The following is a 19,298-nucleotide window of genomic DNA, read 5'->3' on the forward strand; positions in this document are numbered from 1 at the left end:
TCATGTCCAAAGAATCATTGTGAAACCTTTTGGACTGTGTATTGTGTGAGTGAAGACTGTCCGAATGGTTACTGAGTGAGTGCACAATATAGTGCATTAGGAAAATATTCAGACCCCTTGACTTTTTCCATATTTTGTTACGTTGCAGCCTTATTCTAAAATGGATTAAACTGTTTTTCTTCCTCATCAATCTACACACAATATTAGAAAATGTAGCAAATGTATAAAAATTAAATCAATTAAATATCACATTTACATAAGTATTCAGACCCTTTACTCATTACTTTGTTGAAGCACCTTTGGCAGTTGTCATGCCGTTGCCCTATTTGGGTACAGCAAGCTCCCTCTCCCATCCCCCTCTCCCTGCCTCCTTCAACTAGGTTGCTGTGGTCAGAGAGAGGTCGTAAATTCCTGGGAAGACCCTGCCTCATGGCCACACCGTGTAAAAGACAGAGTGAATTTTCATAGAGAACAAAGGAATTTCTTCCACCTCACAGAACTTGAGGTCCAAACAAATTTCATGTTCCGGACAAGGTATAAAAGATCGGGGAAGAATCCAGCTACGAACTGGTCCGTTTGTTACATTTTGGGGAAGCTCATGGGAGACGGTGTGGCCACATTGCCACATTGCCATATTTACCTGGGGCGGCAGGGTGGCCTAGTGGTTAGAGCGTTGAACTAGTAACTGAAAGGTTGCAAGTTCATATCCCCAAGCTGATAAGGAACAAATCTGTCGTTCTGCCCCTGAACAGGCAGTTACTAACTAGGCCGTCATTGAAAATAAGAATTTGTTCTTAACTGACTTGCCTACTTAAAGGAAAAAAAATAAAAATTGCCATAACACTGTTAGCCTCAGATATGAGGTTTCCATCTAATTGTTGTATAAGATGAATGAGTGAGTATGATACTGTTTGTAAAATTGTGTGATGTGATTTTGGACTGTTTAATGAAGGATTCCCTTTTGAGTTTAACTAAATCAGAGGACCGCCCCTGAGCCCAGTTCTTAGGGTCAGGCTCTTAGACTATTGATACCGACAGAATAAGAACAAGTCTTTGATATTAATTACTAGTCTGCAGCTAGGAGTTCGGTATCATTGAACGCGAAGAACGACAACCGCCGAAACATCCATTCTATAACAAATGAATTAATGTCACTCTGAACCATTCCCTCTAACAAAGACAGAGAGAGAGCGAGAGAACGAAACTCTCCAACAGAAACAAACTTTTCAACAGCGATCAAGACGTCACACTGAGCATTAATATATATATTGATTGCAATTGTTCCCAAATGAGTGAGCGTTCATGTGCAAAGGATCAGCATTTCAATTGTTAGAATTATCACTGTAGTGACTTCTCAGCTGACTCCCCCTTTTGTCCACCAAGATGCCGGTTTCGCCCACTAGGGTACATTCCCCTATAATTTCTTGTAACCATATTTACCTTGTTTGTTTCTTTATGCATTTTTGTGCCCCGACTTCCTAGTTAATTACAGTTACATGATGAATCCGTTTAATCGAGTAATACTAATTACAGAGAATCTTTGATAAAAACTAAAAGTCTTCATTTAATGATAGTAAAGACACGACACGGTGATTACAGCCTCGAGTCTTCTTCGGTATGACGCTACAAGCTTGACGCACTTGTATTTGGGGAGTTTCTCCCATTCTTCTCTGCAGATCCTCTCAAGCTCTGTCAGGTTGGATGGGGAGCGTCATTGCACAGCTATTTTTCAGGTCTCTCCAGAGATGTTTGATCGGGTTCAAGTCCGGGCTCTGGCTGGGCCACTCACGGACATTCAGAGACTTATCCTGAAGCCACTCCTGTGTTGTCTTGGCTGTGTGCTTAGGGTCGTTGTCCTGTAGGAAGGTGAAACTTTACTCCAGTCTAAGCTCCTGAGTAAATAAGGTACTTCTGTTTTTGATTTGTAACATATTTCGCTTTGTCATTATGGGGTATGTGTGTAGTTGGGATTTTTATTTATTTAATACATTTTAGAATAAGGCTGTAACGTAACAAAATGTGGAATAAGTCAAGGGGTCTGAATACTTTCCGAATGCACTATGTCCTGGGAATATACACTGAGTGTACAAAACATTAAAGACACCTTGCTAATATTTAGGTGCACCTTTTGCCCTCAGAACAGCCTCAATTTGTCAGGGCATGGACTCTACAAGGTGTCAAAAGTGTTCCACGGGGATGTTGGCCCATGTTGACTCAGTTGTGTCAAGTTGGCTGGATGTCCTTTGGTTGGTGGACCATTCTTGATACACACGCTGCAGTTCTTGACGGTGCACCTGGCACCTACTACCATACCCAGTTCAAAGGCATTTAAATATTTTGTCTTGCCCATTCACCCTCTGAATGGCACACATACACAATCCATGTCTCAATTGTCAAAGCTTAAAAAAAGGTCCCTCTTTAAATGACGTTCAGCTTATAAAGCCTTCATAAACACTACATAAATGTGTTACAAAGCATCTATAACCTTATATCATGCTTTATAAAGGGTTCATAAATGTGGCATACTTGTGTGACATAACCACCAATGTCAAATGTTTCATAACCCACTACGTCAAATATGACATAAACCTGTGCTTTATAAAGGGTGGCATAAACTCCCCTTAATAAAGGCCTTATAAATCATATTCAATTGAGGCTTCACAAAGCATTTAGAACCCTGTCATGTATGTTGGTCGAGCATTGCAAGGCCAGGATATTGGGTTTAATTCCCTGGACCACCCATACGTAAAAATGTATTCACGCATGACTGTAAGTCGCTTAGGATAAATGTGTCTGCAAAATTGTATATATAATATTATATTTCACTAAAACACTTCTAGGATGGCCCAACCTATTTCCCTCTTGGGTGCATAACTAATATTGGACCTGTCCTCAACTTCCCCCAAAATGCTGTGCTGAAGGATGACACACACTTTATAGTACAGCAAAAAATGCTTACTTCTGTTTGATTTGAGATTTTTGAGTGTAGTTTCCAATTAATTCAGTGAGCTGCACTGTTGTTTGGTCAGTGTATTTTCTGTAGTGTGGTAAGCGCACGTGATGTGATTCGGCAACCAATGGAATGGGTGGAGTAAAAGGCCAGCAACAGCAACACTCCCTATTATTCAGTGACCCATGAAATGACACCATATTTACATTCTACAGACCCTACTCAGTATTCCCTACAATATTTACTGCTGATCCCAGAATAGTTCTTGATTTAACCCAATCTGTATTCCATATACAGTGATTCGCATAGGGGGCATTTATTTGACCTTGGAACATGTTTTAAAACCCAAGTATAATGCAAATGTCACTTAAATATGAACAAATAGGAATCATTCATGTTTAGACAATTATTTGTTCACATCATCAACGGTTATTGACACTTTTCTACTATTGTGTGGAGGTCATCTATTTAGAAAATGTCTGTAATTCCGTGACCCAGAAGTACATTTTTGTGTGTTGCTGACGAGATACTGATCATGTGATGAGTTCGCCAATCAAATGCCCCACTTGTGCTGCCACTGGGCAGCAAAACAAGTAAGTTAAGCTTTATTTATTGTAATTTAAATTAGTTTGTAGTAGGTACAGTTCAAGTCGGATGTTTACATACACCTTAGCCAAATACATTTAAACTCGGTTTTTCACAATTCCTGACATTTAATCCTACTAAAAATTCCCTGTCTTAGGTCAGTTAGGATCACCACTTTATTTTAAGAATGTGAAATGTCAGAATAATAGTAGAGAAAATGATTTATTTCAGCTTTTATTTCTTTCATCACATTCCCAGTGGGTCAGAAGTTTACAAACGCTCAATTAGTATTTGGTAGCATTGCCTCTAAATTGTTTAACTTGGGTCAAATGTTTCGGGTAGCTTCCCACAATAGGTTGGGTGAATTTTGGCCCATTCCTCTTGACAGAGCTGGTGTAACTGAGTCAGATTTGTAGGTCTCCTTGCTCACACATGCTTTTTCAGTTCTGCCCACAAATGTTCTATGTCTTGAGATGTTGCTTCAATATATCCACGTAATTTTCCTTCTCATGACGCCATCTATTTTGTGAAGTGCACCAGTCCCTCCTGCAGCAAAGCACCCCCACAACATGATGTTGCAACCCCCGTGCTTCACGGTTGGGATGGTTTCTTCAGCTTGCAATCCTCCCCATTTTTCCTCCAAACATAACGATGGTCATTATGGCCAAACAGTTCTATTTTTGTTTCATCAGACCAGAGGACATTTCTCCAAAAAGTACAATCTTTGTCCCCATGTGCAGTTGCAAACTGTCTGGCTTTTATTATGGTTTTGGAGCAGTGGCTTCTTCCTTGCTGAGCGGCCTTTCAGGTTATGTCAATATAGGACTCGTTTTACTGTGGCTATAGATACTTTTGTACCTGTTTCCTCCAGCATCTTCACAAGGTCCTTTGCTGTTGTTCTGGGATTGATTTGCACTTTTCGCACCAATGTAGTTTAATCTCAAGGAGACAGAATGTGTCTCCTTCCTGAGTGGTATGACGGCTGCGTGGTCCCATGGTGTTTATACTTGCGTACTATTGTTTGTACAGATGACCATGGTACCTTCAGGCGTTTGGAAATTGCTCCCAAGGATGAACCAGAATTGTGGAGGCCTACAATTGTTTTTCTGAGATCTTGGCTGATTTCTTTTGATTTTCCCATGATGTCAAGCAAAGAGGCACTGAGTTTGAAGGTAGGCCTTGAAATACATCCACAGGTATACCTTCAATAGACTATCAGAAGCTTCTAAAGCCATGACATCATTTTCTGGAATTTTCCAAGCTGTTTAAAGGCACAGTCAACTTAGTGTATGTAAACCTCTGACCCACTGGAATTGTGATACAGTGAATCACAAGTTAAATAATCTGTCTGTAAACATTTGTTGGAAAAATTACATGTGTCATTCACAAACCGACTTGCCAAAACTATAGTTTATTAACAAGAAATTTGTGCACTGGTTGAAAAACGAGTTTTAATGACTCCAAACTAAGTGTATGTAAACGTCCGACTTCAACTGTAAGTGTTGAGTTAGATTACACAATGTAGTTACCTCAATTTTTGTGACTTCACAGCAATTGTGTGAAGATGAAATGTCGCTAGCTAGCAGGTTCAGCTAAATACAAATCCCCTAGATACAACCATGTCTCATAGTCACATCATGAGATTTGTAAATGAAAGAGGAAGATAATATTATGAATTGAATGGAGTTTTCCATCTTTCCATTTAGAGTTTCTGGTGCAGTACAGAAATGCCCTTACCCAGATGGTGTAACAAAGGCATTTCCTAACAGAACTGCTAACTTTCTTTGATGTTACTTTTAAGGGTGGAACCAACATGCAGTGCCTGCAGCAGGAAGAGAGGCAAGAACCAATTTCATTGCTGGACTTTTTGAAACGTCATGTATTTGTTTTAAAAATGTACAGATAAAAGGGTTGTTGTATGGTTTAAACATGTCTTTAATGTTTAGTTGTTTTAGCTGTTAGTGATAATTCCCTAAGTGTTAATATATTAGTGTTTACATAATCCTTTATGTATGTGCTATGAATGACCAAAGGTGTCTGGCCTTATAGTAAGTACAGCGTCATATGATACAAGGCATTTATGTATAAGTTATATATGACCAAAGGGGTCTGACTTTAAATTAAGTACAGTGTTATGCAGTACAGTCTTTATGGATGTGTTATGAATGACTGAATGTGTCTCACTTCAGAGTAATATTACAGGACACTACATAAAGTTTCAATAAATAGGTTATTAAAGTTCTGATGATTTATGAAGGTTTTTTCATGATCCACAGTTTACTGTAGGGTGTGATAGGTATTTAAATGGGTTAATGGACCTGCAAAGCTTGCATTTGTGTTAGTGTCTGTGTGCCAGAACCAAGATGATTTGGAGTAGTCCAAGCTGAGACTACTGCACCAGGTATTTCTCTTCTGTTCCCATGCTGGAGACCAGGGCTTCATTACAACCTGTTACAATGGTGCCAACATTTTGTGGCTGATCTTTCAGCAGGGGGAGTAGGTGAATGTGTCAAAGACCTGACTGGGCCCAGTACCACGCGGTCTGGATAGTTTTTGTTGCGTGTGTGTTTGTGTACTGAGGAACATGTAACTTAGTTCCAGATGAAAGACCTTTTCAATTTCTTTAGGTTGGGGGCTTTCATCAAGATAAGTATTTCTTGGTGTAACGTTGTCTCCAGGCTATTGCACACACATAACATACAATATAAGCCTGGGATATCAACCATTAAAAGTCGGCCTTAGTGGGTGTGCCATAGAATTATATAGGATTCTTACTGAGTAGAATGTTTGTCATCCTCACTACGTAACACAGTCAAAAAGTCATAATTATTGCTAAACTCTGCCCATTTCTACAACTGATCTTCTTAAAATTGTATTTGAAGCCTAGCCCTAACTAATGAAGGCCAAGTTTTATGCATTGCTCCACCAGAAATACCGCGCATTTGGGCAGAAGTATCTGGGAATGAGACTAGGTGTAATGTGACTAACATTACATCACGTTAGAGTGTATCCTTCCTTCAGCACAATATGTCGCCCTTTATAAAGCACACGTTTATATCATATTCGACATAGTGGCTCAGGTCACATTTGACATTGGTGATTATGTCACACAGTTATGCCACATTTATCAACCCTTTATAAAGCATGGCATATGGTTATAGATGCTTTGTAACACATTTAGTGCTTATGAAGGTATTATGAAGGCTTTATGAAGCCTTTATAAGCTAAATTGAAGTGGGCAGCTGAGCAAAAATGAAGGAAAACTAAACATCCGGAGGACCTATCATCCTTTCACTCCCTCCTCTCTACCTTCTCTTCCTCTGTATCTGCCGCTAAAGCCACTTTCTACCACTATACATTTCAAGCTGCCTCTAACCCTAGGAAACTCTTTTCCACCTTCTCCTCCATTCCTAATCCTCCACCCCGCCCCCCTCCCTCCTCCCTCTCTATGAACGACTTTGTCAACCACTTTGAAAAAAAGGTTGACAACATCCGCTACTCATTCACTCAGCCTATTGAGTAAACTGGTCTCACTCACACATACATTGGGGCAAAAAAGTATTTAGTCAGCCACCAATTGTGCAAGTTCTCCAACTTAAAAAGATGAGAGAGGCCTGTAATTTTCATCATAGGTACACTTCAGCTATGACAGACAAAATGAGAAAAAAAATCCAGAAAATCACATTGCAGGATTTTTAATGAATTTATTTGCAAATTATGGTGGAAAATAAGTATTTGGCCACCTACAAACAAGCAAGATTTCTGGCTCTCACAGACCTGTAACAACTTCTTTAAGAGGCTCCTCTGTACTCCACACATGACCCTACCTCACACAGGAAGCGGCGCAGGTCCTAATCCAGGCACTTGTCCTCTCCTGTCTGGACTACTGCAACTCGCTGTTGGCAGGGGTCCACATGTGTGACACTTAAACACCTGCAACTTATCCAGAATGCTGCAGCCCACCTGGTTTTCAACCTTCCCAAGTTCTCTCATGTCACCCCACACTCCTCTGGCTTCCATTCGAATCTTGCATCCACTGCAAGACCATGGTGCTTACCTACGGAGCAGCAAGAGGAACTACCCCTCCCTACCTTCAGGCTGTGCTCAAACCCTACACCCCAACCCAAGCACTCTGTTCTGCCACCTCAGATCTCTTGGCCCTCCTACCCCTTCGGGAGGCCAGCTCCCACTCAGCCCAGTCCAAGCTTTTCTCTGTCCTGGCACCCCCAATGGTGGAACCAGCTTCCTCATGAAGCTAGGACAACAGAGTCTGACTCTACTGACTCTACTGATAGCTATGTTATTGAGGAAAAGTGTACTTTCTATGCCTGTGATATATGGTTGACCCACCTAGCTATCTTAAGATGAATGCACTAACTGTAAGTTGCTCTGGATAAGAGCGTCTGCTAAATGACTTAAATGTAAATGTATAATGTGAGTGTACATACACCTTTTGTTGTGCAAAGGTATATGGTGGATATTTTTTTTTATTTTTATTATTTTTATTTCACCTTTATTTAACCAGGTAGGCTAGTTGAGAACAAGTTCTCATTTGCAACTGCGACCTGGCCAAGATAAAGCAAAGCAGTGTGAACAGACAACACAAAGTTACACATGGAGTAAACAATTAACAAGTCAATAACACAGTAGAAAAAAAAGGGGGAGTCTATATACATTGTGTGCAAAAGGCATGAGGAGGTAGGCGAATAATTACAATTTTGCAGGTTAATAACACTGGAGTGATAAATGATCAGATGGTCATGTACAGGTAGAGATATTGGTGTGCAAAAGAGCAGAAAAGTAAATAAATAAAAACAGTATGGGGATGAGGTAGGTAAAAATGAGTGGGCTATTTACCGATAGACTATGTACAGCTGCAGCGATCGGTTAACTGCTCAGATAGCAGATGTTTGAAGTTGGTGAGGGAGATAAAAGTCTCCAACTTCAGCGATTTTTGCAATTCGTTCCAGTCACAGGCAGTAGAGAACTGGAACGAAAGGCGGCCGAATGAGGTGTTGGCTTTAGGGATGATCAGTGAGATACACCTGCTGGAGCGCGTGTTACGGGTGGGTGTTGCCATCGTGACCAGTGAACTGAGATAAGGCGGAGCTTTACCTAGCATGGACTTGTAGATGACCTGGAGCCAGTGGGTCTGGCGACGAATATGTAGCGAGGGCCAGCCGGCCAGCCGACTGGTGGGTGGTATAAGGTGCTTTAGTGACAAAACGGATGGCACTGTGATAAACTGCATCCAGTTTGCTGAGTAGAGTGTTGGAAGCAATTTTGTAGATGACATCGCCGAAGTCGAGGATCGGTAGGATAGTCAGTTTTACTAGGGTAAGTTTGGTGGCGTGAGTGAAGGAGGCTTTGTTGCGGAATAGAAAGCCGATTCTTGATTTGATTTTCAATTGGTATATTGTGTGTGACTGTGAGTGAATTATTATTTGTAGTCACTGTGCTACTGCTGCAACAATTGCTCTATAAGCGGTCTTCACCTGCTGGTGTGCAAACAGAAAAAAAGTGAATTCTCAGAACTGCTCTGGAAAGCCAGATACACTTCTAATAGTGTCACGACTTCCACCGAAGGTGGCTCCTCTCCCTGTTCGGGCGGTGCTCGGCGGTCGTCGTCGCCGGCCTACTAGCTGCCACCGATCCATTTTTCCTTTTAGTTTGTGTCTGTCTGTTGTTGTTATCACCAGTGTCTGATTAGTTAATTTCGGTGGGTTTATTAACCTCCACTGCCTGCTAGTCTTTGTGCGGGATTATTTTGCTGTGTTAGCTCTGTTAGGGGTGCGTGTTTGCGCCACAGGGTTTTTTTCCCCTCACAGTCGTTGTACCGTTGGTACTGTGTTAGGAGTAGAGGTTTCTCCTCCGTGTGTTTCGTGATTTTCCCCGCCTGTTGTTGGTGGGTTGGGACTTGTAATAAACGACTGTGCAAACTGGAATTCCTTGCTCTCCTGCTCCTTACTCGTGCACCTACCTCTTCTTAGGAGGCACCTAACAAATAGGGTTTTCAGGAAGCAGTTAAAGACCCCTAATATACAGTACTTCTGCATGCATTAACATACTGTAGGAATCAACCCATGTCCAGTCCTGATACCAAGGCAAACAATGAGGGAAAATCTTATGGAAGGGGAGAGGAAACCCCTCTCAACAAGGTTTTTAAAATGATGTGGCTATGTGAATGGATTCACTGGATGCCTCTTCCCGACAGCTCAACAACTGTACCTTTTGCACACGTGCTTGTTCAGCTGTCCTGTGACGCCACTGAAAACTACAGTGTGGGAGTAAATGAGGCATGGAGCATGGGGCTGGAGTGAACGTATTCTTTAATGGATGGCGTTTGAGATTAGTGACAGACTGGATCCCTTCAGTAGATCATCTCCCTATGCATCAACACATCTCCTCTAGAAAGCATGCAGCTATCCCCCACTCATCCTGAGACAGAGAAGAGATGATAACACACTCAATAACTCAAACTTTAGTTTAGCTTGTCTTTAGACATTTGTGCTGGGTACACTACACATAGATGACAGAAGTCAGTTTCCTGTTCCCCTGCTCACTTAACATCCAATATCCCTGTAATAAAACCCAGAGGTCGATTTGCCTCTCTGGTACTCAATAAGTGCAGTGGCTTATCCCGTTCACCAGTGATGGAAAAAAGTACCCAATTGTCATACTTGAGGAAAAGTAAAAATACCTTAATAGAAAATGACTCAAATAAAAGTGAAATTCCTCCAGAAAAATACTACTTGAGTAAAAGTCTAAAAGTATTTGGTTTTAAATATACTTAAGTATCAAAAGTAAATGTAATTGCTAAAATAAAACTTAAGTATCAAAAGTAAAAGTATAAATATTTTTCAAATTCCTTATATTAAGCAAACAGCACCATTTTCTTGTTATTTTAATGCACATAATTTACAAACAAAGCATGTGTGTTTACTGAGTCTGCCAGATCAGAGGCAGTAGGAAGACCAGGTATGTTCTCTTGATAAGTGTGTGAATTAGACCATTTCCTGTGCTGCTAAGCATTCAAAATGCAACGAGTACTTTTGGGTGTTAGGGAAAATGTATGGAGTAAAAAGTACATGATTTTCTTTAGGAATGTAGCGAAGTAAAAGTTGTCAAAAATAGAGTAAAGTACAGATACCCCGAAAAACTACTTTAAGTACGTAGTACTTTAAAGTATTTTTACTTAATTACTTTACACCACTGCAGTTCACGCATCACAAACCAATGAGAATTTAGAACTGAAACTCAATATCACAAGCAGTCTATACCTTTCACCAGGGGAAGGACATAATCCTAAAATACTAAGATCTTGCCCTGAGTTGTCCAAACATTGCTGCTCTCTAAGCTCCTATCCATTGATACCAGTTGATGCAGTGTGTGAGGCCTTACCTGCCCTGTGCAGAGCGCAGTGCAGTGGCTCGGCTATGGTTGACGTCCATCTCCATCAGCAGGGGGATGGAGGAGAGGTTGCAGGGGGGAGAGGCCATCTTCCTGGCCAGCTGCATGTTGTTCATGGTCAGATTACAATGCCACAGTGTGGGTAGCTGACCCCTCAACAGCTCCCTGAGAGAGACAAAGCACTGAGTTACTGTATCTGTACCAATTAGGAAGGGGAGGGAGAGCTGAGGCTGAACATTGCAGTATGGTTACATGACTACATTATCGTAATAATAATTTACTGCAGCAACATAAAGGCCATTTAATGAGTTCACAATACTGGGGGTTGACAGTGGGGGTCCCTGTACCTATATAGAACAAGAAGGCCTGCACACTGTTAAAGCTCCCAATTCACCACTTTATTGACAACGTTTCCATCCAAAACGGATCTTCGTCAGGTCAAACACACTGAGTGTTCACATCCCCAAATATACACATTTCACCTGACATGACCATGTGACGCACGGTGGGTGCAAAACACCTTTGTATATCTCTAATAATGAAATAACAATGAGATGGGTGCATGTCATGGTTCCAGAACATAATATATGTTTACAAAATGACCAAGTGGGTAACGTGGAAGGCAAGACAAATCAAAGTAAAGTGACATATTCAGGTAACAAATGGTCTGATATCAAACTCTGGGTTCAGACATCTAGGAGATTGTACGCAAACGGTAAATCCAATACAATTCTCTTCTCAGTAATAGATTATCAGTATCTCCTCCCCTCCTAGGAGTCTTAACATGTTCGATGCCAATGTATCTCAGAGCTAATGTTGTGACGAGTCCTGATATTACTCCTGTGTTCTGCTATCCTTGTTTTCAGAGCTTGTTTTGTTTTTCCCACATAGCATAGACCACAAATACACTTGATCAGCTATATCACATTTTTTTGTGGAACATGTAATGATGCCCTTAACCTTAATGGCCTTGCCCATACCTGACTCCGCTCAGGGGTCCGGCCTCTGAGGCGGGCATCACCAGGTGGGGGGTCTGGGCTGGAGTGGGCAGGTGGCGGCGCTGGCAACCAGGGTTCAGGGACCACGTCAGCTTGTGGGACTTGATGGCCAGATGTTGACGGGAGTGGCTGGAGCACGGGAACGGGGTGAGCAGGTGCACGTTGTAGTCTTGTCTTATCTGAGGAAATTGTAGGAATTGTGGTTGATTTATTTTAAAGGTGCTGTGCGGTAAGTCTTTTGTACCATCGTTTACTAATCTAACCTTCTACATTTCAAAGTATAATATGAAGTATGGTTGTATAGTCCAAACAATACGCTGTGAAATACCTTCTGAACAGCCATTACTCTTGTATATTTTCTGTTGAAATACCCAACAAGTACCAGACAGAGAAAGCAAAAGTAGGAAAACTGTACCGCCTACTGCCAGAAGCAGGATCGCTTCACATAGAACGGATATACAGTGCCTTGCGAAAGTATTCGGCCCCCTTGAACTTTGCGACCTTTTGCCACATTTCAGGCTTTAAACACAAAGATATAAAACTGTATTTTTTTGTGAAGAATCAACAACAAGTGGGACACAATCATGAAGTGGAACGACATTTATTGGATATTTCAAACTTTTTTAACAAATCAAGAACTGAAAAATTGGGCGTGCAAAATTATTCAGCCCCTTTACTTTCAGTGCAGCAAACTCTCTCCAGAACTTCAGTGAGGATCTCTGAATGATCCAATGTTGACCTAAATGACTAATGATGATAAATACAATCCACCTGTGTGCAATCAAGTCTCTGTATAAATGCACCTGCACTGTGATAGTCTCAGAGGTCCGTTAAAAGCGCAGAGAGCATCATGAAGAACAAGGAACACACCAGGCAGGTCCGAGATACTGTTGTGAAGAAGTTTAAAGCCGGATTTGGATACAAAAAGATTTCCCAAGCTTTAAACATCCCAAGGAGCACTGTGCAAGCGATAATATTGAAATGGAAGGAGTATCAGACCACTGCAAATCTACCAAGACCTGGCCGTCCCTCTAAACTTTCAGCTCATACAAGGAGAAGACTGATCAGAGATGCAGCCAAGAGGCCCATGATCACTCTGGATGAACTGCAGAGATCTACAGCTGAGGTGGGAGACTCTGTCCATAGGACAACAATTAGTCGTATATTGCACAAATCTGGCCTTTATGGAAGAGTGGCAAGAAGAAAGCCATTTCTTAAAGATATCCATAAAAAGTGTTGTTTAAAGTTTGCCACAAGCCACCTGGGAGACACACCAAACATGTGGAAGATGGTGCTCTGGTCAGATGAAACCAAAATTGAACTTTTTGGCAACAATGCAAAACGTTATGTTTGGCGTAAAAGCAACACAGCTGAACACACCATCCCCACTGTCAAACATGGTGGTGGCAGCATCATGGTTTGGGCCTGCTTTTCTTCAGCAGGGACAGGGAAGATGGTTAAAATTGATGGGAAGATGGATGGAGCCAAATACAGGACCATTCTGGAAGAAAACCTGATGGAGTCTGCAAAAGACCTGAGACTGAGACGGAGATTTGTCTTCCAACAAGACAATGATCCAAAACATAAAGCAAAATCTACAATGGAATGGTTCAAAAATAAACATATCCAGGTGTTAAAATGGCCAAGTCAAAGTCCAGACCTGAATCCAATCGAGAATCTGTGGAAAGAACTGAAAACTGCTGTTCACAAATGCTCTCCATCCAACCTCACTGAGCTCGAGCTGTTTTGCAAGGAGGAATGGGAAAAATGTTCAATCTCTCGATGTGCAAAACTGATAGAGACATACCCCAAGCGACTTACAGCTGTAATCGCAGCAAAAGGTGGCGCTACAAAGTATTAACTTAAGGGGGCTGAATAATTTTGCACGCCCAATTTTTCAGTTTTTGATTTGTTAAAAAAGTTTGAAATATCCAATAAATGTCGTTCCACTTCATGATTGTGTCCCACTTGTTGTTGATTCTTCACAAAAAAATACAGTTTTATATCTTTATGTTTGAAGCCTGAAATGTGGCAAAAGGTCGCAAAGTTCAAGGGGGCCGAATACTTTCGCAAGGCACTGTAGATCAACAGAGTTTGCTTTCCATGGAAATTACGATTCTAAAATGTATGTGTTTGAGGAAAGGCTCTGAACCCATTGGGTTTTAAATGTTCCATTGAACAGCTTTAACATTTTAAATGACCACAACATTATTAAAGATAACCAACGATAAAGACTCATGAAAAGCCATATATGTCTGTAGGATGAAAGTGAATGTAGCAACCAAATTAAGGCTTGTGTCTACTATTCTTCCTCACCTCACTGAAAAGATATAGCATGCGAGCAAGGCAGGTCTTGCGGCTGTGTTCAATAGCAGCTTGTTTAGCACTCCACCGACGCAACGTCCGTTTCTGGTACACATCCAGTTTCGTCAGGAAGGAGTATATTTCTTTTACCGACTGTCCATCCTTTAGCTCCCGAGCAGCAACCAACTGCATATTCAGATTGTAACTGACAAGAAAAAATAGAGGTTAAAAAATAAGTTGTATTCCAAAAATACAAGTTCTGATCAATAAATGGTCCCGTGAATCATATGAACAAAACAATTCTACCAAAAAAGAGTATGAGCATAAATTCTTATCATACCGGACTTGCTGCACTGATCTGTAGGCCATGAACTTGCGGAGTAGGCAGGCCAGTCTAATCTCATCCATGCCCAGAATGTGTGTGATGAGGTCCTTGGCCATGCTGTACAGCTCAGTGGAGATCTCCCCGCTGATCGCCGCCTGCCTCAGGAGATTCAGGTTGGTCCTCTGAGACACCACATTCACCTGGTAGGTCGCCCCCACCATCACCGTTTTCTCTATCTTCCTCCCCTCCTCCTCAATCTCCATCTTATACCGCTCCATGTCCCCCTGGTTGGCTGTCTCTATAAGTCTGGGTTTCAGTACTTGCCTCGTTGTCTGATGTGGAGTATGTCTCCTCTTGATTCGCTTCTCTACCGGTACTTTGACAGTTTTCTCGATGTGGTGGTGGCGTTTCTTCTCCACTCTGATCTCTTCTTCCTCTACAAAGCTGTCAGAGGACGAGATGGAGAAATGGCTGGTGGATGGCTGTTCCTCCTCAGTCTTGGGCTCATTATCCAACCTGTTGTTCATGTCTATGAGGTTCTCCAGGGCCAGGCGCATCTTACAGGTCTGCTGCTTGCTCATGTTGTTGATGTTCTTCAACTGGATCAGGACCTCAGACACAGAGTGACGGCATTCTTGGTGGGGTCCTTTCTTGGAAGCAGACTTGGCGTTCTTGTCTTCTTCTTTCATGAGCATGTGCACATTGGCGCCCAAACTTTCAATGTTCTGGTCATGGCTGACGAACATAGAGTTGATCTCTTTGAGCATGTCCCCTGGTGACTTGGTGGCGTCCTCCTCAAACGGCATGTTCAGGATGCTGTCTGTAAATTTCCCATGGAGTTTGGAGGTGATGTTGTTGAAGGAGTCTCGGATGGTTTTCTGAAGGATGATGTAGAGTTTGATGGCATCGTTGGCCTTGTCTGCCTCTAGGCCTATACCCTTAACACTGAGGGACTTTTCAATTATGTTGAACACAGATGACTGGAAGCCATCCAAGAGGCTGGTGCTGTTCTTCTCCATGGCCTCAAAGAGGTCCAATTCATCAGGTGATGGCTCGGGCTTGATCTCCTCTTCAGACACAGGGGAAGGTGTGGGAGGTATCTCCTCTTCGACATACTCCTCCTCAATGGACTCTGGCTCCGTCCCAGCCGCAGTCTTGGGTGGGCTCTTGGGTAGCTGTGATTCCACCACTGATGGGGCTATCTTTGGCTTCTGCTCCTTCTTAGACGGAGGGGGCCGTCTGGGATATTTCGGATTGAATGGGACTGAGGTGCTCTCTGGCTGGGTTTGGCTCTGAGTCATGGGGAATTCCATCATCGGCTCAATCACTTTAATCACAGAACCCTGTTGACCTGACCTGACCATCCCCTCCAGCTTGTGGATCTGGAACATGTGCGCTGCAATCTCCTCCTGAAGGTTATAGTTATCTCCCTCCAGTTTGGTGATCCTTGTCTTGCCCCCTTCCAGCTCTGCTTTGGCACGGGCCAGGTTAGCACGGCAGTCATCAGCCTTCATCTCATCCAGTTGGGCTTGGGCTTTGTGGGCCTCGCCTGTGCGCTCCTGCAGAGCCTCGTTTAGGTTGTGGAGCCCCGTCTGAATGAACTTAAAGGCCATGCTCATGGCCTTGTTGCAGGACATGGACTTGGAGATGTCGCCCAGCATGAAGGACAGATCTGTGGAAGACTTGGTGGCCAGGCTGGGCTCCGCCATCATGCGGTCCACTGTGGGCGGCTGCAGCTCCTGGATCTTCAGTATCGTCCTGGCATCGACTTTTGACTCCAGCCACCAGTGCCACACACCTCCCTTCTTATGTTCTGCTTCTTTCTTTTTGGTTTTCCTGGTGTCGAGTTCAAAGAGGAATCCACAAAGCTCGTGAAGACGTACAATGCAAGCTTGGATGTCCGACATGAAACTCTGGATCTTGTCTTGCATCTCCTCAACCCATTCCTCAGTGATACCATCCACCTCCCGGAAGTCCTCGTCCTCCTCCACCTCCACCAGCTCCTGGTCTACAGCAATCAACCAATTAATAAAATTGTATTAATAAAGCCCTAACAAATGTCACAACGTTATTTACAGTATCCTGACTTAAACCCCTGAAGAGCAAGCAGTGTATAAAAATAGATTGTACAGAACAGATATCACAACCATGGTATGAGCATTAATTACTGAAGCACTTTGGTCCAATTCTAAAGCACTTTGAACAGCTAATGGCACTGTGCCACTCACTCATGTTTCTGAGCCACTGGAGGACCACGCTGAGCTCATTTTCCTTGTCCAGGCTGGACTGTAGGAATGCTTGGATAGTGACGAGCTGCTGGCCACGCCTGCGCTTCTCCTCCAGATGCTGTGATTGTGTTATCAGGTCATCATCCTCCTCCTCTACAGCCGAGGCCAAGCGCATGCGGCACAGCGCCTTGTTTACACTGTTCAGGATCACGTGCAGTCTCCCTGCCATGTCCTGTAGGTATTTGTATTTGTTAAGGATTCCTAGCAGCCTTGGCTGCAGCTACTGTTCCTGAGGTCCAGCAACATTAAGGCAGTTATATACCATTTAAAATATGACACGACATTACATTAACACTTTTCACAACACATTAAGTGTGTTCCCTCTGGCCACTACTCTACTACCACATATCTACAATACAAAATCCATGTGTGTGTTGAGTGCGTGTCTTATCATCTGCATGTGTAAGCATGTGTCTGTGCCTGTGTGTGTGTTTCTTCACACACACAGGCAATTGTCCTGATCTCGCATCAGGATGGTTTGTATGAGGCTAGAAGATACTGGATAGGCCTACATGGAATACTACTACAAAGACTATTGCGTAACGATGGAAGGGGAACAGCAGTAGAGAGACTTGAACCTGACTCTGAGGTTACAGTGGGGCGAGTGCACTACCACCTGTGCCGTAAAAACAGGGATGCCACACTACTATGAAGTGATTAGATGAAGAAGTAGAACACGTGGCATCATGAAAAAGTGCTTCTCTGCCATATGACCTACAGGTAGTGAGGGGATATTGGTAACTATGCTCATATCTCATTCCAGCTAGCACATATGTTTCTTAGAGCTTGGTGAGATCGTGGTTGTCCTATGGTTATTTTGCATACAACCTTCACACAACTTCCTGGGAATGTTGCAGGATAGTTGCTTGGCTTTGGAACATTCTCAGCACATTTAAGGAATTTGACAAAAAAAAAACATACTTTACGTATGTGCTTGGAGTTTAACAAAAAGTTACGCCAAAATAAGCTAACAGAGTTATTAAAATTGTTAATGACACATTCAGGAAGTTTTAACAAAGTTATTCAAAAACCTCCAAATAACATACAGTGGGGCAGAAAAGTATTTAATCAGCCACCAATTGTGCAAGTTCTCCCACTTAAAAAGATGAGAGAGGCCTGTAATTTTCATCATAGGTACACTTCAACTATGACAGACAAAATGAGAAAAATGTTTCCAGAAAATCACATTGTATGATTTTTTATTAATTTATTTGCAAATTATGGTGGAAAATAAGTATTTTTTTGCCCCACTGTAATTTCTGTTCTCAGAGCATTAATAAAACCTCCCAGTAAAACTTTCAAGGAGCCAGAGTGAAATGTTCTCAGAACCTCCCTACAACCTAAAAATAAGCTTTCCCAGCACAGGCAAAATTTTGACTTCTGTTCTGTTCTTCAGTTTTATCGGTCAGGAAACTTATGGCTTCGTTCCAACAACCAATGTAAAACCAAAAACATATGTTCCCACAACTTCCATTGAACCAAATATGCTCGCTGGGCTCATATGCTCTTCTTAAATACATATTTTTATGACAATTCTTCACAGCAATAATTTCATATGGGCATGGGAGTTACAAGTGGAACCATTTTTGGAATGTGACTCACTCGTTTAGCTCGACCCATTTCAGCAATTTCCAATTTCCTCAGTACCACCTCAACGGAATGTGGTACTTCTTGAGGTGTAGAAAGGATCTTGTCCAAATCGATATCACTCATAGTTGGTTTCTCCTCCATTTTCCCCTATGATAAATAACTATTTCTCTGAAAATATAAATACAAATAGATATACTTTTGAAAGAAAAATAGATATGATATAATCTCCTATTTATCTCATGGGCTCTTTAAATAAATACACATTAAGTACCAAAAAATACACATTTTTGATGAAGCCGAGGCAAAGTCTCATTCTTTCAGAACGGAGAACTTTGAAACACACTAACATAATAATAATAATAAATTACGTCATATACTTTGTTACATCATAGACTCCTTTCAGTTTTGGGGAGGAAATTCGATTATACAAGTGAAACCTATAATTATTGTAGGCCTATGTGGATTTCTCCATCACCATTCTGAATAATAGCTTTTGCCCAGACATACTCTGCTATTTTCCCAGGAATGAGCTAACACTGCATGGCCATCTGGTCAAATTACTCTCACATCAGTGGCTTTGCCTCTATTATACTCCCTGCTATCGTTTAACACAGATACAAGACCATTATACTGTCAATGTACAGAAAAGGAATAACAAATACCACGTTATTCATGAAAAATAAAACCGATTGCTTAGCTAGCTACATGCGTTTGTCTTATTGTTCATATGGCCGCCTTAGAGTAAGCACCGCCAAAATAAACGTTTTTATATTTTTCTCAAATAAAAATAGATGTATTTACCACCATCAATATGTGTGGTTTGTAAATGGGGATAAAATGGTGACGAC

The 19,298-nt window shown here is 42.0% G+C and overlaps 1 protein-coding gene across 1 annotated transcript; it reads right to left on the reverse strand.

The window, feature by feature from the left end:
- Nucleotides 1-9,847: 9,847 nt before the first annotated feature.
- Nucleotides 9,848-19,272, reverse strand: LOC110492359 (uncharacterized). Its single transcript, XM_090203507.1, has 6 exons — nt 18,463-19,272; nt 16,801-17,032; nt 14,588-16,580; nt 14,260-14,452; nt 11,926-12,122; nt 9,848-11,110 (listed from the first exon to the last, which is right to left on the reverse strand). Exons 1-6 carry the CDS (start codon nt 18,589-18,591, stop codon nt 10,933-10,935), a joined length of 2,922 nt encoding a protein of 973 aa, XP_090059633.1. The 5' UTR covers nt 18,592-19,272; the 3' UTR covers nt 9,848-10,932.
- Between the last annotated feature and the right edge of the window lie 26 nt (nt 19,273-19,298).

This window comes from Oncorhynchus mykiss, chromosome 16 (assembly GCF_057628025.1).
Source record: "Oncorhynchus mykiss isolate SJ-2025 chromosome 16, ASM5762802v1, whole genome shotgun sequence".
NCBI lineage: Eukaryota > Metazoa > Chordata > Actinopteri > Salmoniformes > Salmonidae > Oncorhynchus > Oncorhynchus mykiss.